This window comes from Rhinopithecus roxellana, chromosome 1 (genome assembly GCF_007565055.1).
Source record: "Rhinopithecus roxellana isolate Shanxi Qingling chromosome 1, ASM756505v1, whole genome shotgun sequence".
NCBI classification, from domain to species: domain Eukaryota; kingdom Metazoa; phylum Chordata; class Mammalia; order Primates; family Cercopithecidae; genus Rhinopithecus; species Rhinopithecus roxellana.
In genome coordinates this window covers 33,807,504-33,828,871 of record NC_044549.1, presented here as the reverse complement: position 1 = coordinate 33,828,871, position 21,368 = coordinate 33,807,504, and the positions used below count along the sequence as shown (strand labels likewise).

The 21,368-nt window shown below is 37.0% G+C and overlaps 1 protein-coding gene across 4 annotated transcripts in view; it reads left to right on the top strand.

Annotated features, from left to right (window-relative positions):
* Positions 1–16,265, top strand: part of CD200R1 (CD200 receptor 1) — a 41,053-nt gene extending 24,788 nt beyond the window's left edge. The window contains exons 2-7 of one of the 4 annotated variants that reach the window (XM_010361037.2): positions 7,589–7,654; positions 9,479–9,796; positions 9,920–10,168; positions 13,780–13,888; positions 14,428–14,473; positions 15,159–16,265. In XM_010361037.2, the coding sequence (XP_010359339.1) occupies positions 7,589–7,654; positions 9,479–9,796; positions 9,920–10,168; positions 13,780–13,888; positions 14,428–14,473; positions 15,159–15,281 (911 nt within the window). In that variant the 3' untranslated portion in view covers positions 15,282–16,265. The remainder of the gene's footprint in view (positions 1–7,588; positions 7,655–9,478; positions 9,797–9,919; positions 10,169–13,779; positions 13,889–14,427; positions 14,474–15,158) is intronic. The other 3 variants (XM_030941076.1, XM_030941078.1, XM_030941079.1) reach the window with 3 other exon arrangements.
* The last annotated feature ends 5,103 nt before the right edge of the window (positions 16,266–21,368 follow it).

Below are 21,368 nucleotides of genomic sequence, written 5' to 3'. Positions count from 1 at the left end.
GTTTGATGGAGTCTCACTCTGTTGCCCAGGCTGGAGTGCAGTGGCGCGATCTCAGCTCACTGCAACCTCTGCCTCCTGGGTTCAAGCAATTCTCTGCCTCAGCCTCCCAAGTAGCCGGGATTACAGGCGCCCGCTACCACACCTGGCTAATTTTTGTATTAAACTTACTTATTTTACATCTATATCTTCTTTCTTCCTCACTATAAAATTGAACAATACCAACATACAGACATACCTATCTCTCCACAACCTCACCCAACAGTGTATATTGTCAAACTTTTGGATTTTGCCAGTTATAGATGAGAAAGGGTATTTCCAAATACTTTTAATTCGGATTCCTCTTCCCATGACTGATGTGGAATATCTTTTCATATGACTAAGAGACATTTTTACTTCTTTTTCCATAAAATCTCTGTCCATATGTTTAGTCCGGTTTGCTACAGGTTTGGGTTGACCTTTATTTTTAATTCAGCTTCATCCAGCCATGTACCAGGGAGCTGAGCAAGCCACTGTTCTAAGCCCATGAATTCTGACAGTTGTCTCTTCCCTAACTTACTATTCCCATTCAGATCTAGAATTCATAATGTCTGTGTCCAGGTGCCTTTGTAATCATGATTTTATGGACTTGCCATTCAATCTGCTTTTTTAAAAGTTTGTCTCTCAGTGCTCTTGCAATAACATGGCTTAAACTCACTTCAATTTGGGTTAATTTGGGTTGTGTATCTGTCCTAGCGTATTTCTTAGGCTCTAACCCTTGATTTCTACTCATAGCAGTAAGGCTTACTTGCGCTAAGATTCATAATTGGGCAACTGAAGCAGCTTACTAGCCAGGAAGTCTTGGTCAAATTGCTTAATCACTTAATCTACATTTTTTTATCCATAAAATGAGAATAATAATATCTGCTAGTTATAGAGAGATGGAAATAAAGAACATAGGCAAATTACCCAAAATCTATTCCTATTATACTCATTCAATAAATTATCTTGAAAGAACAGTTTGTTAAAGAAAATGGCAGCTGAAAGGGGTACTAGATTCAAACTTTTTCCAGAGAAACACTGAGCATTAAAATTTACTCTAAAATGTGTCTCTTTGCTAGTCAGATACACTCACTGTAGATAAGCTACGAGTGTATCTTTTCCTTGTGAACACATTCTAGGAGCTTTGTGCCTTGCACAGTTAGAGCCTGCCAATATCCAGCCTCAACTACAATTATACATCCAGATCTTCTCATTTCATGGCAATACTAAACTATTTATAACTCTTGTAAATTTGTATTTGGCTTTGTACCTCCTTTAAATGCCGTTATTTTTGTTTGCATTTTCCCTTCTGTCTTCTTGGAGAACTCCTCATGTACTTAGATCCAGCTAAAAAATTACTTATTATAGGAAAGCGTGCCTAATCTCTTACTCCTGTTTTCCTGGAATTTAAACATCTCTTCTTTTAAACTTCTGTACATCACATGCAGCTTCGATCATTGCACTGAAAACTTTGCATTGTAATTATTTCCCTAGATGCTGCCTCTCCTGGATCTTAAGCTCTTGGAGAAAAGGGGGTATTGTTTATTATGATATCTCTGTGCCTAGCAGAGTACTTTGCCAATAATTGCTGCTTAAAAGATGTGTACTACCAGTTCTCACTAAGAGCTTGCTTTACAGAAATGTGAACTTAATAGGCCATTATCTATATCACGGGTCTCCAACCCCGGGGCTGCAGACTGGTACCAGTCCTTGGCTTGTTAGGGACTGGGCTACACAGCAGTGGGTGAGTGGCAGGTGAGTGAGAATTGTAGCCTGAGCTCCACCTCTTGTCAGATCAGTTGGAGGCATTAGATTCTCACGGGAGCATGAACCCTATTGTGAACTGTGCATTCCAGGAATCTAGGTTATGCATTCCTTATGACAATTGAACTAATGCCTGATGATCTGAGGTGAAACAGTTTCATCCGAGAACCATCATGCTCCCTTCTCCCTTGTCCATGGAAAAATTATCTTCCTCAAAATGGGTCCCTGGTGCCAAAAAGGTTGGGGACCTTTTTCCCATCATAGATTCTATGATGTGATTTCAGCAATGCTTAGGAAAATCCTTTTGTTCCATACCAGCATCCAATCAATAGTCCCCACTAAACTATTTTTACCTCCTCAATGGTGCTTGAAAAGCCTGTAAAGGATAGTAAAATAATTTCTTCCACACTCAGAGATAGACTAAATGCATATAAGCCTGGAAGAAGACTTGAATATAAAGCAAGAGAGGGGGGCTTGTAGTGATGGGCACTCTGGGTTTAAAGCAGGACTATGCCAGAGTCAGGAAAAGCAAGTCAAAAGTTTATACTGGGACAAATTTTGCCAAGACTTTTGCTTGGCTGTCATAATTTAGATATTCATTGGTAACTGCAATACAAAAATAGTCTGAAGAATGTGAAAAAATATGATTTTAACTAGGAGTCAGATCTATTAATGCATGTTCCTCTCCCCCAATGTCTTTTTCAAAATCCATATATTCAGAAGCGGAGGGTGCTGCTCAACCAAACAACTCATTAATGCTGCAAACTAGCAAGGAGAATCATGCTTTAGGTAGTGTCCATCTTTTAATAATAATTCTAGTAGGGGAGTGCTTGATGTCCATATAAGTTTTACATTTTAGGATCTTGAATTGTCTCATGCATTATCTGTATTATCTAAATGATATTATATTTAAGAGTGTTGATGAAATTTTCATTCTGAAATTATTTCTATGCTTATTTAGTACCTATTTTAAGAATGGGATCACTAAACAAAACCATGGCCTATTCAAAAAATTTGTTATTCAACTTTTGAAACCTAGATTATTATCCCAGAGCACTTTTTAATAAGCAGGTCTTAATAGGTGTTAATGATTTATTTTCTATATCCTCTCTCAACCCTATTGTCTCTAAAATTTTTGTTTGCCATTATAATTAACATTGAAACAGAAAAGAAAAGTTAACAGACTTTATTTTTTTAGAGAAGTTTTAGGATCATAGCACAATTGAGTACAGAGATTGAGTACAGAGAAAGTACAGAGATTTCCCATATAACTGCCCCGACACATGCAAAGCCTCCCCCATTATTAACATACCCGACTAGAGTGGTACATTTGTTTCAATTCATGAACCTACATTGAAACATCATCATTATCCCCTTATAAAAGTCCAAAGTTTGCATTAGGGGTCACTCTTGGTGTTGAATATGAATGTTTTCAGGCAAATGCATAATGGCATGTCTCCACCATGATAATATTTTACAGAGTAATTTTATTGACCTAAAAATCCTCTCTATTCTACCTATTCATCCTTCCCTGCCTGCTAACTTCAGGCAATCCTGATATACTGTCTCCATAATTTTGTCTTTTCCAGGGTGTCATGTAATTGGAATGTTATAGTATGTAGCATTTTCAGACTGGCTTTTTTCACTTAATAATATGCATTTAAGTGTCCCTCATGACTTTCCATATCTTAACGGCTCTTTTTTTTTAAAGTACTGAATAATATTCCATTGTTTGACTATACCACAGTTTGTTTATTTGCCTGGTAAAAGACATCTTGGCTGCTTCCAAGTTTTGGCAATTATGAAAAAAGCTGCAATTAGCACCCATGCACAGGTTTTTGCATGAATATAAGTTTTCAACTCTTAGGATAAATACAAAAGGCATGATTGTTGGATTGCATGGTAGGATATTGCTTAGTTTTGTAAGAAACTGCCAAACTGTCTTTCAAAGTAGATGTATCACTTTGCATTCCTGCTACCAATTAATGAAAGCTCCTGTTGCTCCACTCCTTGCCTTTAGTGTGTAGTGGTTCTTACTGTTGTTTTAATTTGCCTTTCTTTGATGACATATGATGTAGAACATCTTTTTGTATGCTTATTTTCCATAAATATATACATTTCCATATATATCTTCTTTGGTAAAGTGTCTGTTAAGATTTTTGACCTGTTTTTTAATCTGGTTGTTTGCTTGCACATTGCCGAGTTTTAAGAGTTATGTGTTTTGGATAACAGTCTTTTATCGGCTATGTCTTTTACAAATAGAGTTGGCCCTCTGTATCCATGGGTTTCAAATCTGTGGATCCAACCAATCATGGATTGGAAATACTTGGAAAAAAATCCACAAAGTTCCAAAAAACAAAACTTGGATTTGCCTTACTACATTGAATCCACAGGATGTAGTGATATACAGGCATTGTATTAGGTATTATAAGTAATCTAGCGATGATTTAAAAAATACAGGTTATAATTCTTTTCTTTGCTTCTTGGTAGGTAAGGTGTTCTTCCCCTCTGCCTTATTTCTGAAGTATTTCTTTACATTTGATTTTCTGTAATTTGAAAATAATACATCTAGGTGTAGGTTATTTTTGGCATTTATTCTGCTTGGCGTTCTCTGAGTTTCTTGGATCTATGGTTTAGTGTCTGACATTAATTTGGAGAAAATTCTCAGTCATTATTATTTAAAGTATTTCTTATTTTTTTCATTTTTTTAAGCTACAATATAGCAACTTTTCAAAAACAAAATTTGAAATAGGTTAAAACTATTGTGATTGTAAAAAATTCTACAGAGCTCAAGGGAAGGAATGCGTGTTGGTCTCAGAAATTATGGAAGTAGAAAGTTGAACTAGATGAGGACTCTCATCTCTGTTCCTCTCCTGCTTCTGCTTTATTTACTTATTTATATTAATTTTAATTGACACATAATAATTGCACATATTTATGGGGTACATAGTAATATTTTGATACATACAATTTGTAGTAATGAAATCATGGTAACTGGCATATTCTTCACTTCAAACATTATTTCTTTGTGTTGGGACCATTCAATATCCTCTTCTAGCTCTTTGAAAACACATGATATGTTATTGTGAACTGAAGTCATCCTACAATACTATAAAACAATAGAACTTGTTCATCCTACATAGCTATAATTTTGTACCCTTTAATAAATTTCCTGTATTCCCCCCTTTCCCCTACCCTTTGTAGTCTATAGAAGTCTGTGTTCTGCCTTTTACTTCTATGAGATCAACTTTTTTTAAACTTCTGCATAGAATGAGAACATGTGATGTTTGGCTTTTTGTTCTTGGCTTATTCCACTCAACATAATATCCTCCAATTCCATCCATGTTGCTGTGAATGACAAGATTTCATTTTTTATGGCTGAATCGTATTCCATATTTTCTTGCTTTTTCATGTTTGATGTGTTTCTATGTTGATACCTACATATCTAGTGCAACTGTCGCCTCTTCTAATTTTATGGTGTAGGCTTCTTAAGAAAAAGCTTATTCACGCATTCTAATGATGTTCGCAAGCATCCCCATGACCTAGGTGGTGAGAGTTTGTGGCAGCAGTGGCACAGCTTTGCTGGGAGTTGGTTTGCCAGCCTGCTTTTCAGGTCATGGATGCTTGTGTGCACATGGTGGGTTACTCAACTTGGCATCTGGCTTGCTGGGTTTGGGACTATGGGGCTCTTATTCTGACCAAGGGCACAAGCACACGGTTGCTTGGCTATCCTCAGGGCATGTCTGCCAGGAGTGGACCCACTGGGCTGTTTCTTAGGTTCTGGAGTGGGTGGGCAGCCACTCAGCCAGTCTGAGGGGAATGTCTGCTGGGAGTGGGCCCACCGGGTTATTACTCAGGCTCTGGGCACAGGTCCCCAGCTGCTCCGCTGGTCTATATAGGTATGTCCACCAGGGGCGTGCCTGCTGAGTTGTTTCTCAGATCCTGGGTGTGAATGCACAATCTGTCAATCTAGGGTTGTGTTCAGGGTAAGGGCCCCTCATCTGTTTTTCAGGCCCAGGACATGAGCATGCAGACACTCAGCTGGCCTGGCTGAGTTTCCACTAGTGGTGGATCCACTGGGTTGTTTCTTAGGCTCTGGTTACAGGCACGGGGCCCCTTGGTAGGCCTGGGGTTATGTTTGCCAACAGCGAGCTCGTGGGGCTCTTTCTCAGGACCTGGGTGTGATCTTGTGACTGCTGGGCTGGCCTGGGGGGGATGTCCCCTGGGAGTGGATCTGCCCTGCTGTTTCTCAGGCCCTGATTGTGGGTATGGAACTGATGTGTAGGTCTGGGGGTGTGTCCTCTGGGAGTGACACCCTTGACAGTTTCCCAGATCCCAAGTGTGGGTGTGGGGCTACTGATTAGTCCCGGAGGTGTGCCTGCCATGTGGAGGGCTCGCAGGGCTATTTCTCAGGCCTTGAGTGAGGGCATGGGGCTGCTGGGGAGGCCGGGGGACATGTCTGTGGGCATGTTTGTTGGGGAGGAGGCACAGGACTGTTTCTCAGACCCTGGGTGAGGATGCATGTACACTCAGCTGGCCTAGGGTTATGTCAGCTGCTGGGTCCTCTCAGAGGGCATGCAGTGGTTTGGTCAGCTCAATGGCAGGTTTGTCCTGGGTGGGACTGCCAGACTGTTTCTCTGGCTGGAAGTGTGGGGAGAGGGGATTGGTTTCCCTACTGTGCAGGACCAGAGTCACAGCCAATCCTGAGCCCAGGCTCCATGCAGCAAAGGTATAGCCAGCTGGTGGGCTGGAGAGGTACAGTGGCTACTTGTCCCCAGGACAGGGTGTACTGCAAAAGTGGCTCTAGTCCATGACGGCCCCTTGCTGCTGCAGCTTGGCTCACAGAGGGTGGGTGGGAGGTAGCAGGTGCATACATTGTGCCCCTTATCTGGAGGAATGCAGCCATGTGAATTCCTGGTAGCACTCCAAACTAGGCTCAGGGCTTGTGATGACTGTGAAATTCTCTTGAAGTAACTCTTTTCGGTAGCTATAGGGGCTGGTGGGGTTCTTCTGCTTATGTTTTCCCTGCAAGAGGAAGTCCCTCCTGAGCCTGGAGCAATCCAGGAAGAGGATGTGGGAAGATGGGGTGCCAGAGGCAGGGTGCTTTTATGCTTCCTTCTTGAGCTTCTGATGACCACAGGCACCTCTCCACTCCTTTTCTGCACTCCTGCACTCTCCCTTTGATACTCCAGTAGAATCTTAGCTGTCTATTTATTGCTTTCTTTTCGTGGAGTTGTGCACCAGGGCCTCTAGTCAGTCATCTTGCTGACATTTGCTTCTGCTATATTTTTCCCTTTGTACTCTAACAAGTAGAAAAAAATGAGAAAGGAACAGAGATGGATGGACCCTTCTCAGTTTTGCTTCTAAAATTCTTGAGAAAGGGCATTGCTGTATTCACCTGGGTGAGGTGCCCAACATTGGACCAAATAACTTTGATTGGGAACTGGTAGCTGAAGAAAGGGATATAATTCGACCAGCTCATGTGAGATGCTCACATGGACTAATCTCCCTGACTGAGGAAGAAGGATGCAGTAGAGGCAGGTTTACCTTTTTCAAAATAGTTCAAAACAAGGTATATCATGAAAGAGAAGTTATTGATTAACCACTTATAATTTTCAAGATATTAACACATTTTGTCCCCTAATGATGGCATGACTTCTAATTTCTGTTTTACAATGATTTTTGTGTAATTTTAATTATGGTGAACTGATTGCCTATCATGTTGAATAAGACTGTGGAGAGATACTGGCTTTCACTCTGAGTACATAAAATTGATTTCATTTATTCTTCTCTAAATATTTTCTAGCTTCAAGCAGTTTATGTATGGATGAAAAAGAGATTACACAGAACTACTCAAAAGTACTCGCAGAAGGTAATATGCTTCCTTACTAGTGGCCAGCACTGAGGGATGGAAAGTTGAACTTTCTTAGAAATATTAGCTAATGACCTGACTGGAAGCCAGCCTTATGACTACTTGAAGAACTTGGTGATCTGAGAACTGTGGTATGAGGCATCCTGAATGACCCAACCTCTAGTTGTTCTCCAAACAAGCCATGTTCTTGCTTGTCTCTGAACCTTTGCTAAGGTGGAGTGGCGGAAGGAGCATGGATTTAACTACCTTTCAGATCTATGTTAAAGTATTACTGCTTTCTTCATCTAGTTATGTACTTATTAATTGGCTGTAAAATGCAAGGGCTAGAGTACAAACCACATAAGAGACAGGTGACACCAAAACAGGATAGGAGAGATATCAAATGCAGGTTTTAGCAAAAACATCCTTCATCCACATAAAGGTTTGGCTCTCTATAGCTGATTTTGCTTATGCTATAGTGATGAAATCACTGACACTCACCTTTGTTACAGGTGAGTAGTGACAAATACTTTGGTGGACTAATCACCTCTCAGCAAACCCTTACAAAGTCACTGACACATTGTGTGAATTTTTGGGATGCATGAGGTTCTTTGTTGGAAGATGCTTGTAGGATGCAGGGCTTAATTTTTCCTTTAAATGATGGACGACAGGGATCAACTTACGCCTTTATTGTTGATAATTGGATTGAATATACAGAAATAAAATCTGTGAGCTAAGTTCACATCTGAACTATCTGAAAGTATATGTGTGACTAAATAGGAAGGAATGAAAACTCATCCAAAGGCTACATTTGATAATGTCACAAATTTGCAATAAAATATTTTTATAAAAAATGTCTAAAGGGAAATAAATCTTGTTTTTTAAAAATTATATATCACACTACATTTTCACAAGAAATAAATATTTCTAAGCATCTCTTATCACTAGGCATTATCATTTTTCATTTTTATGGGATGGTTCAACTGGTGGAATAATTTTTTTTTTTTTTAAAGATCTGTGGATTTCACTGACTTTGTGATTTTTTTTTTTTTTTTTTTTTTTTTTTTTTTTGAGACGGAGTCTCGCTCTGTCGCCCAGGCTGGAGTGCGGTGGCCGGATCTCAGCTCACTGCAAGCTCCGCCTCCCGGGTACCCCGTTCTCCTGCCTCAGCCTCCCGAGTAGCTGGGACTACAGGCGCACGCCACCATGCCTGGCTAGTTTTTTTTTTTTTTGTATTTTTTAGTAGAGATGGGGTTTCACTGTGTTAGCCAGGATGGTCTCGATCTCCTGACCTCGTGATCCGCCCGTCTCGGCCTCCCAAAGTGCTGGGATTACAGGCTTGAGCCACCACGCCCGGCCTGTGATTTTTTAAAAAGAAAAATGAACTTAAAACAATTTCTAACTAGTTCAACCCAAATGCTATATTAGTTACTTTAAAAGAAAGCACTATATATTAATACATACTACATTTATGTTTGTCTGAAACAAAAACCTTAGACTTTTTTGTTCTCACCAAGGCTGAGGAGGAGACAGCCACATCACTAATTACAATTCTCTTTGTTTCTAGATATTAAAACTTCTGAATTAATATCAAAAATACTTTATTATATATAATATTTCTAATGATACATAATACAGGAGAAAATTGGTTAATCTCTAGATTGGGCTCAATATATTATTTATATTTTGAGAATTTTAATTTTTTATGAAGATCTAGTATTTTTGGAATAAGATCACCAGCAAAATTACGTTCTAGTGTAACTTCATATGTTGTGGATAAATGTAACACATGAAGTTCTTTATCAAGCTTTTCTTTTATCCTTCTCTTTTCATGTATGCGTCCAGTTAACACTTCATGGCCTGTACTGATGGATACAAATGCTGTGCTTTGTTGCCCTCCTATTGCGTTCAGAAATTTGATCATAATAACATGGGAAATAATCCTGAGAAGCCAGCCTTCCTGCACAAAAGCCTACAGGAAAGAAACAAATGAGACCAAGGAAGCCAACTGTACTGATGAGAGAATAACCTGGGTCTCCACACCTGATAAGAATTCGGACCTTCAGATTCACCCAGTGGCCATCACTCATGACGGGTATTACAGATGCATAATGGTAACTCCTGATGGGAATTTCCATCATGGATATCACCTCCAAGTGCTAGGTAAGGAGCATCATGTATTGTGGTATTTCACATCACCAGATCTGTGACTGAAACAAACATCTCTTTGAATTCCATACACTTTATGTGAAAACTGAAGCATTTTTCCCCCTTTCCTCTCTGCAGTTACACCTGAAGTGACCCTGTTTGAAAGCAGGAATAGAACTGCAGTATGCAAGGCAGTTGCAGGGAAGCCAGCTGCTCAGATCTCCTGGATCCCAGAGGGGGATTGTGCCACTAAGCAAGAATACTGGGGCAATGGCACAGTGACTGTTAAGAGTATGTGCCACTGGGAGGGCCACAATGTGTCTACCGTGACCTGCCATGTCTCCCATTTGACTGGCAACAAGAGTCTGTACATAGAGCTACTTCGTGGTCAGTAATTCTTTTAGTTTCATTTTTTATTTTTCTCCATTCTTTCAAAGGAGTTAAGAAAAAAAGGTGTGCAAATACATTTTGTTTGAGGATGCTCTCTCCGCTGTTCATTTTGATCTCTTCCCTAACCAAAATAAAGAGATGTGTTTAGGAGAATAGTACAGACATTTGTTGTAAAAAGTCCTTTTTCAGAATGCAACTTAATTCTGTTAGTAATGTTCACTTCTATGCTAATAGTGAATTGGCATGAGTAGTATACTTTTAAAAATAATACTTATGGTTTATTGAAAGATAAAGTATACTTTGAAGCATGTAGTTATGGTTTTATTCAAAGGATACATTCACTCATAAGTTGCTTTTATGAATTTTTAGTTTGGTGTAATTTTATTTTCTGGACTTTTCATCACTGATTTTCTTAAATATCTTATAACAACATCTGTGGTTCATTTAATCACTGTTTAGTTTATTTACTCTCTGCTATCATCCTATTCTTATTTCTTGTTATTTAAGAACTATTAAATATCAACAAACATATTTAAAATGCAATTGTTCTGTAAGGCTTCATGAAAAACATTAGCCCTACCCCTGTCTTTCCAACCCAATTGCCATCTCCATTAAACTCCCCTCAGGTAAGTACTTTCAAATTTTACAGTGTTTCTTCTAGTAATTAGTTTCATTTTTTACAACATGCTCATACTGCTGTTTCCTACTGTATCAAATTTAGACATTATGTAATCTCAACTTCTTATGGTAGATGAGGATTTCACATTACCTTCTTCCTTTCCTTCAAACTTCAATTGAGGTAATACAGTTTTTCATTAAATAGCCTATGTTCCTATTAATTTGAATATTTAAGTACTGTTAAGTGCTTAAATATCAAGAAATACACTCATGCTTTCACTTTCAAATGACTTTTTTTCTTGGACTTCATAAGTGCTTTACCTTTTTTGTTTCCTTAAGAATGTATGTACCTATTGTGAACTATCACTAAGCCTATTGACAAAACTAGAGAACCCCTTAGTAATATATTTTCCACATGGTCAGATTTATTAGGTAATCTGTTCTATTTTTTTCTCAGAGTCATTCCTTCTTGAGTTTTTGTATGTGCTTGGTCTGATCTCTCCTGATTGGCCTCTAGATCTGCTGTACAGCTATTGTCCTGGACACTCTCATCGCCTCAATCCTCTACTTAGCCTATGTCTATTTAATCTGAGTTTCTTCCGTCTTCTATATATTTGTTTGTTTTTAACTCTTTCTTTCATACGTGAGACTTTTCTTAACTCTTTGGTAATCCTCGGGTATGGATTCATTTTGAAGTGAGTACTAATGAGCTACCTGGAAGCTCTACTAGTTAATGGTTGGATTTGTCAACAAGTTAGCTTCAGCACAGTGAAAAAGAGCTAAGTGATTTTTAATAACTAGAGATTTGTTATGTATCTGAAGGCCTTTTCTCTGGGGCTGTTCAGGCTCTGCAGAAATTAACTCAGCAGTTTCTGGCCTTGGAGAGATAAGCCTGACTACCAGTGTTTGGGAAGGGAGGGAGCAGTGTGTGTATGTGTGTGAGTGTGCATGTGAGTGTGCCACTGTTGAGAATCAGACTTTCCTTTATATCTCTCTTTAGTCTGGTATTTCATTCTCACCCTCCCTGATGTCTGGATCCTGACTTTGGAGTCTCTCCAGGTCATCTTCTCTAGGCCAATCTGCTAGTCTCCCCTTTTCCTGCCGGCTGGGAAATGTGTGCTACATAAGATGCGGCGGGAGACAACAGAACCTGCCTGTTCTCAAGACAAACTTTCAAAGAAGCTTTCAACTTTTAGCCCCACACTTCACCCCTCCACATACTTGTTTTTCTATATTTGATGCTTCCTACTCTAGAGTTTTCCTGGAGTTTTGTGTGTACTAAGGTTTGTATTTATTCTATGTTGTAAATCATTAGCCAGTTTTCTATTCATTTCTCACTTAAAAACAGTTTGAAATCTTCCATCTGTTCTTGTCTTCATCCTCCTTCTCTTTGTCTTTGCAGATCTACACTTAAAACATTCTTTTTACTAACATTTTAGCAAGTTTTAATGAGAGAGAAGAGAAAATCTCATGTGTTGAAATCACCATTTTTTATATCTAACATTTAAGTCATATGTGTGGGGATTTTTGAGTTTAGCAGTATTTACTGAAAAGAGCAGTTGTGCCTTGGTTATGTATGAAATATCACTGTTTCATATTACAATATGATGTCAGACTTATAGTGTCTCAGAATTGAAGGGAACTTCTTATTCAAATTCCTATGTAGTGCAGGGATCTCCTTGATGTCTTCCTTGCACGGTGGATCTTTAGCCTCTGCTAGTACACATTCAATGAGAGACAGCTTAGTAGTGTGAAAGCCAGGGTTTTAAAAAATGTTGTTCTAAACAGTGAAACCAAACATTTTACTTTCATATAACATATGGAGAAATTCAGTATTTAAAAACATCAACTGTGGAAGGAAAGTGGAAGGACCAGATGCCAGCCTGCTCAGTCTCCACTCCATCTCCTTCTGCTGCCCCTGAGCTATATTCATGCAACACCAGGAGCGTAGTTTGCAAATCATTGCCTCTCAGGCTGGCAATTCCTTTGTTGACTTGCACACTTGTCAGACAGAGTTTTGTATTGCTGTCAGCAGCTAATAAATAAAGTTCCTGCTATGTATTCATTTTAGTTTCAATGCCCTGGGAGAAAGATGACTTCAGAATTAGGGTTACTTTTCCAAGTATCTTCCTTACAATTGCCCATTTAGTTGGCGGGGAGAAACACTCTACTATTACAGAGTGGTAGGAATTCACCACTAATCAATCTTTAAAGCAACAAAATCCTGATATAAGGTGATGTCTTGCTGAAAACTCTGGAGTTTGTATTGAAAAAGCAGTTTTATTTTAATAATTCTCAAACTATTAATGGGTCAGAAGTGTTGAAAATGAAACTACAGATATGAATTTCATCATGAAACCATCTATATGGATAGATAGATATGGATATAAATATAGATAACTTTACTTTTAGTAGAGATTAAGTTTTAGAGCAGTTTTAGGTTCACAGCAAAATTGAGTGGAAGTACAGAAATTTCCCATAAATCCCCTGCTTTTGCCCATGCCCAACCTCTCCCACCTACATCTGCACCAGACTGTTACATTTATTAGAATTGTTGAACCTCCACTGATACAACATTACCACCCAGTAAAGTCCATACCTTACATTAGAGTTCATTCTTGGTGTTGTACATTCCATGGGTTTGGACAAATGTGTAATGACATGTATCCACCAGTATAGTATTATAGAGAACAGCTTTATTGTCCTACACAATCCTCCTTGCTCTTCCTATTCCTCCCTCCTTTCTCACCACCAGATAATCAATAATTTATTGACTATTCCCTAGTTTTGTCTTTTCCATAATGTCTTACAATTGGAATCATATAATATGTAACCTTTCCAGATTGGCATGTTTCACTTAGTAGTATACATTTGAAATTCCTCCGTGTCTTTTTATGGTTTGGTAGCTCATTTCTTTTTAACACTGAATAATCAGATAGTACATTATTTGGATTATACCACATTTGAGCCATATATTTTTCTGTCTATAGTTCCAGGTGCCAAAAAATCAGCAAAATTATATATGCCATATGTCATCCTTACTATTATTATTTTGACCATCGTGGGATTCATTTGGTTATTGAAAATCAGTGGCTGCAGGTATTGACTGATGAATTTTTTTTCTTCTTCAGCTTTATTAGGCTAGAAAAGAGTCAGAAATATGGAATTGATTGTATTGGGTATATTAGGATGTTAACATCAAATGTCCCATAATCAAATCTTGAAGGTGTTAGACTTGGACTACTTTGAATGATGAGAGAGACTGCTAGGTTGCTTTGGCACAGAAGCATGGAAAATTAGGCCATTTAGAGCAGGATCTTGGGAGAGAAAGTGCATGTTAATTTTTACATTTGGGTAAATAATTACAATTCCTTTATGCACCAAAGAGGAGTTGTTACATGCATTCAATTGCATCAAGCTTCTATTGCATAATTTCAGTTTTTCAAAATCCAGAATATTCTTATTTGGGGATATTAACCACGAGCAGTATTCACTTATTTCTAGTAGTTTCTTTCTGATTTATTATGGCTTCTATCAAAATTAACCACAATTGTCAATAGTATACTGTCTTATTTTCCTATTTTCAATCTAAAGAATGATGTTTCCTCCATTCACTTCAATTTATTTTATTTTTGTAGAAAATATAATTTGAATAAAACAGAATCTACTTCAGTTGTTGAGGAGGTAAGATAAAAAAGAGTAATTGCAAACTTAAGCCAATAGTCTGAAAATCTAGCAACATAATCTGTAGTTTGTATCAATATTAGTGTTTCAGTTGAAAAACTAAAACAATTCTGATTTACAATGCTTATATGTGTGATTACTTTGTTAATTATCTATCAAATACTATTTATACATCACTCTAGATCCACATTTTCACTTCATGAACTATGTCCTAATACACATGATGTTTGTCTCCTTTGGACTGTAATCTTTAGAGAAAATGAATTGGTGTTTCTTGTCACCAATTTGAAAGCATCTCTAATTCCTGACTTTTCCTTTTCAATACTATCATTATGTTTCTCTTATACAAATTTAAAACATATCCTGCTCCTTAATCTCTTATTCTAAGTAGCTTACTAAGTCTCCAAAGCTCTCCTTTGGAGTACTTCTCATATCACTTCATTCATCTCCATTCTTACTTTCACAGAGCCATTATCTCCACACAGAGACTTACATAGTTAACAAATACTTTTTGATAAAATGATAGAACAAAGCCTGCTCTTATGTTTATATAGGCCCAGAAACACAATTATAAGCACTCTTGAGCACCTGTTAGAAATACTAAAGCTATGGGAAACTGTTACAAAAATACAGATAGTTTCTGTAATGATTTTTTGAATTGATTTTAACTTGAGTTCTTTCTTAGGATGAAATGCAGCCCTATGCCAGCTACACAGAGAAAAACAATCCTCTCTATGATACTACAAACAAGGTGAAAGCGTCTCAGGCATTACAAAGTGAAGTTGGCACAGACCTCCATACTTTATAAGTTGTTGGACTCTAGTACCAAGAAACAACAACAAACGAGATACATTATAATGACTGTCTGATTTTCTTACAGTTCTAGAATGAAGACTTATATTGAAATTAGGTTTTCCAAGGTTCTTAGAAGACATTTTAATGGATTCTCATTCATACCCTTGTATAATTGGAATTTTTTATTCTTGGCTGCTATGAGCTAGTTCTCTGAAGAACTGATGTTATTACAAAGAAAATACATGCTCATGACCAAATATTCAAATTGTGCAGGACAGTAAATAATGAAAACCAAATTTCCTCAAGAAATAACTGAAGAAGGAGCAATCGTGAATAGTTTCTTGTGTATGCTTTCAAAATATTTTAATGTACATATGACATGTCTATATGCCTATGGTATATGTGTATATTTATATGTCTGTTTACATATACATACACCTATCTTTGTCAAGGCACCAGTGGGAACAATATACTGCATTACTGTTCTATGCATATGAAAACCTAATAATATAAGTCTTAGAGATCATTTTATATCATGACAAGTAGAGCTACCTCATTCTTTTTCATGGCTATATAAAATTCCATTGTATAGTTATATCATTATTTAATTAAACACAACCGTAATGATAGACATTTAGATTCTTGTAAGTTTTGTTTATTTCTTTTAAGTTTTGTTTGTGGTATAAACAATACCACATAGAATGTTTCTTGTGCATGTATCTCTTTGTTTTTGTTTGAATATATCTGTAGGATAACTTTCTTGAGTGGAATTGTCAGGTCAAAGGGTTTGTGCATTTTACTGTTGATATATATGTCAAATTATGTCGATTATATATGTCAAATTCCCTCCAACATTGTTTAAATGTGCCTTTCCCTAAATTTCTATTTTAATATCTGTAAGATTCGTGTTTCTACAGTTGCCACTTTCTCTTTTAATCAACCAGATTAAATATGATGTGAGATTATAATAAGAATTATACTACTTAATAAAAATGGATTTATATTTTTGGTCTTGTTTGTAAGAGAGTGAATGCACCTGTGAGAACATTAGCTTCTTCTGAACTCATTATATCTCTACAGAGGTGTTGATACTTGATGCCTAACAGTTTTGCAGATGTGCCACATTGGAATTGTGTATTTTTATGGTGTACATTTTATTGTGATATATTTATTGAATAATTAATGTCTATTGACCATATAAGCAGCAAAATATGCACCATAGAGGACATGGGGTATTTATTTATAAAATATGAGCTACATGATAAGCAAGTGGCCATGGGATGGCATGACCCTCCCCTCCATATTTCTGTGGAGGAAAATATTGGCAGTGTTCATATGAATCATTTTTAATACAGTGAAATTATTTTTAATTAAAAAATAAGTCTATTTGCTCCATAGCAGAAAAAACATTAAAAGTTTTTTCGTTATGATAGAAATTAAAACAAAATATATTCATTCTTCAATCATGCCATCTGAGACTTTTAAGACAACTATTTTGTCTTAAAAGTATATTTTTCTCCCTCTAGACATATCAGTTACTGTGGACTTTATCCTTAAAGGGACTTTTAGTCTATTTTCAATGTAAAGCTAATCTAATGACACTTGGCGCATGATATTTTTATCAAACCATTTTGACTTGGCCAAAAAGCATTGTCCATTAGGTTTCTGCATATAAATATTACCAAGAAATTTTCACAATAGACATCATTACACTGTCCTTGAACTTTATTAATTCTTCATCCAACCCTGGTTGAGCTGAGGCTCATAGTTAGGTTCAAGACTATCTGTTCAAATATTACTGAAAAACAAAGTAAGACAGTACTATACTTACCTCTTAACTTGATAATGTCAAAACGGGCATGTTAAATGATATCACAGAAAAGACTTGAAGATAATTTATAAAAGTTAAATTATATTGTACAGGAAATAATTGTATGAAAATCTCTACTAGGGGGCTGGAACATGGTTGAACATTAGAATCACATAAAAAATTATATATATTCTCCAAATCCATGCTAGACCTGTCAAATTAGAGAATCTAAAGATTAGACCTGGTGTGTCAGCAAGGTCATTCAGGAAGCAGAGGCTGAGATGGAGTTAGGTCTGATTACTTACATAGTCAATTACCTTTTACAAATATCATTTTGTATGTCTCATTTGCTGTGCTTTCTCCCCATCCCATTTGTATCTTTTCCTTTGCTTTGCTAGATTTGTCAATTTTCTCTCTCTTTCTGTCTCTCTCTCTTTCAATATATCTAATAATTTGAAAATTATTCATCATAATTATGCATCTATTGGGGTTGTGCTTCACATACAAACTTCTGAAAACAGCTTTACTGAGATATAATTTATATATTTAAGTGCACAGTTTGTTAAATTTTGCACATATTTAAAATGTGGACTTTGGTAAATGTTGACATAGTTTTACATCTGTGAAACCATCAGCCTAATCAAGATAATAAACTTGTCCATAACCCCCCAAAATTTTCTTGTTTCTTTGCTAGCCTATCCCTATGATCTTCTTGTTCCTTATCCCCTACTCCCCAGGCAACCTCTGATCTGCTTTCTGTAACTATGTATTAGTTAGCATTTTCTAGAATTTTCCATAAAATCATAAAATAGATACTCTTATTTTTTTTGGTTAGACTTTTTTTTTCCCATTATAATTATTTTGAGATACATCCACATCCACACAATTATACTTCATTCTTTTTATTCCAAATAGTATTTTATTTTATAGATATACCAGTTTGTTTATCCATTTGCCTGTTGGTGGACATTTGTGTTGTTTCCAGTTTTGGACTGTTAGAAATAAAGCTGTTATACACATTCTTTTGCAAGTATTTTTGTGGGCATATATTTTTATTTTTCCTGAGTAAATACTGATGAGTGGATTGGCTAGATCAGATGATATGTAGATGTTTCACTTTTAAAGAACTTGCCAATCTTTTTTTCTTTTCTTTTTTTATAATTGCTTTACAATTTTTAAATTTTTTTAAAGTAAACTTAATTTCAGACTAGTTTCATTTATTATTATTATTATACTTTAAGTCCTGGGATACATGTGCAGGTTTGTTACCTAAGTATACATGTGCCATGGTGGTTTGCTGCACTCATCAACCCATCATTGACTTTAGGTATTAAAGCTATCCCTCCCCTAGCTCCCCACCCCACAAAAGGCCCCAGTGTGTGATGTTCCCCTCCTTGTGTCCATCTGTTCTCATTGTTCAACTCCCACTGAAGAGTGAGAACATGCAGTGTTTGGTTTTCTGTTCCTGTGTTAGTTTGCTGAGCATGATGGTTTCCAGCTTCATCCATGTCTCTGCAAAGGACATAAACTCATTTTTTTTATGGCTGCATAGTATTCCATGATGTGTATGTGCCACATTTTCTTTATCCAGTCTATCATTGATAGGCACTTGGGTTGGTTCCAAGTCTTTGCTACTGTGAATAGTGCTGCAGTAAACATACTTGTGCATGTGTCTTTATAGTAGAATGATTTATAATCCTTTGGGTATGTACCCAGTAATGGGATTGCTGGGTCAAATGGTATTTCTGGTTCCAAATCCTTGAGGAATTGCCACACTGCCTTCCACAATGGTTGGACTAATTTACACTCCCACCAACAGTGTAAACACATTCCTGTTTCTCTGCATCCTCTTTAGCGTCTGTTGTTTTCTGACTTTTTAATGATCACCCTTCTAACTGGCATGAGATGGTATCTCATTGTGGTTTCGATTTGCATTTTTCTAATGATGAGTGATGGTGAGCTTTTTTTTTATATGTTTCTTGGCCACATAAATATCTTCTTTTGAGAAGTGTCTGTTCATATCCTTTGCCCACTTTTTGATGAGGTTGGTTTTTTTTTTGTAAATTTAAGTTTCTTGTAGATTCTGGATATTAGCCCTTTGTCAGATGGATAGATTGCAAAAATTTTCTCCCATTCTGTGGGTTGCCTGTTCATTCTGATGATAGTTTCTTTTGCTGTGCAGAAGCTCTTTAGTTTAATTAGATCCCATTTGTCAATTTTGGCTTTTGTTGTCCTTGCTTTTGGTGTTTTATTTATGAGGTCTTTACCCATGCCTATGTCCTGAATGGTATTGCCTAGGTTTTCTTCTAGGGTTTTTTATGGGTTTAGGTCTTAGGTTTAAGTCTTTAATCCATCTTGAGTTAATTTTTGTATAAGGTGTAAGGAAGGGGGTCCTGTTTCAGTTTTCTGCATATGACTAGCCAGTTTTCCCAACACCATTTATTAAATGGGGAATCCTTTCCCCACTGCTTGCTTTTGTCAGGTTTGTCAAAGATCAGATGGTTGTAGACGTGTAGCATTATTTCTGAGGCCTCTGTTCGATTCCATTGGTCTATATATCTATTTTAGTACCAGTACCATGCTGTTTTGGTTACTGTAGCCTTGTAGTATAGTTTGAATTCAGGTAATGCGATGGCTCCAGCTTTGTTCTTTTTGCTTAGGATTGTCTTGGCTGTACGGGCTCTTTTTTGGTTCCATATGAAATTTAAAGTAGTTTTTTCTAATTCTGTGAAGGAAGTCAGTGGTAGCTTGATGGGGATCACATTGAATCTATAAATTACTTAGGACAATATGGCCATTTTCACAATATTGATTTTTCCTATCCATGGAAAAAGAGTAATCTTTTTCCATATGTTTGTGTCCTCTCTTATTTCCTTGAGCAGTGGTTTGTAGTTCTCCTTGAAGAGGTTCTTCACATCCCTTGTAAGTTGTATTCCTAGGTATTTTATTCTCTTTGTAGCAATTGTGAGCAGGAGTTCACTCATGATTTGGCTCTCTGTTTGTCTATTATTGGTGTATAGGAATGCTTGTGATTTTTGCACATTGATTTTGTATCCTGAGACTTTGCTGAAGTTGCTTATCAGCTTAAGATTTTGGGCTGGGATAATGGGAATTTTCTAAATAGACAATCATGTCATCTGCAAACAGAGACAGTTTGATTTCCTCTCTTCCTATTTGAATACCCTTTATTTCTTTCTCTTGCCTGACTGTCCTGGCCAGAGCTTCCAATACTATGTTGAATAGGAGTGGTGAGAGAGGGCGTCTTTGTCTTGTGCCAGCTTTCAAAGGGAATGCTCCCAGCTTTTTCCCATTCAGTATGATATTGGCTGTGTGTTTGTTATAAATAGCTCTTATTATTTTGAGATACGTTCCATTAATACCTAGTTTATTGAGAGTTTTTAGCATGAAATGGCATTGAATTTTATCAAAGGCCTTTTCTGCATCTATTGAGATAATCATGTGGTTTTTGTCATTGGTTCTGTTTAAGTGATGGATTACGTGTATATTGAACCAGCCTTGCACCCCGGGGATGAAGCTGACTTGATTGTGGTGGATAAGCTTTTTGATGTGCTGCTGGATTCAGTTTGCCAGTATTTTATTGAGGATTTTAGTATCGATATTCATCAGGGATATTGGCCTGAAATTTTCTTTTTTTGTTGTCTCTCTGCCAGGTTTTCGTGTTAGGATGATGCTGGCCTCATAAAATGAGTTAGGGAGGAATTGCTCTTTTTTTATTGTTTGGAATAGTTTCAGAAGGAATGGTTCCAGCTCCTCTTTGTACCTTTGGTAGAATTAGGCTGTGAATTTGCCTAGTCCTGGGCTTTTTTTGGTTGGTAGGCTATTAATTACTGCCACAATTTCAGAACTTGTTATTGGTTTATTAAGGGATTCACCTTCTTTCTGGTTTAGTCTTGGGAGGGTGGATGTGTCCAGGAGTTTATCTATTTCTTCTAGATTTTCTAGTTTATTTGCACAGAGGTGTTTATAGTATTCTATGATGGTAGTTTGTATTTCTGTGGGATCAATGGTGACATCCCCTTTATCATTTTTTATTGTGTGTATTTGATTCTTCTCTCTTTTCTTCTTTATTTTGTTAATCTTTTCAAAAAAAGAGCTCCTGGATTCTTTTTTTTTTTTTTTTTTTTTTGACAGAGTCTCACTCTTACCAGGCTGGAGTGCACGCTTACCAGGCTGGAGTGCAGTGGTGTGATATCAGCTCACTGCAACCTCCACCTCCACCTCCTGGATTAAAGCGACTCTCCTGTCTCAGCTTCCCGAGTAGCTAGGACT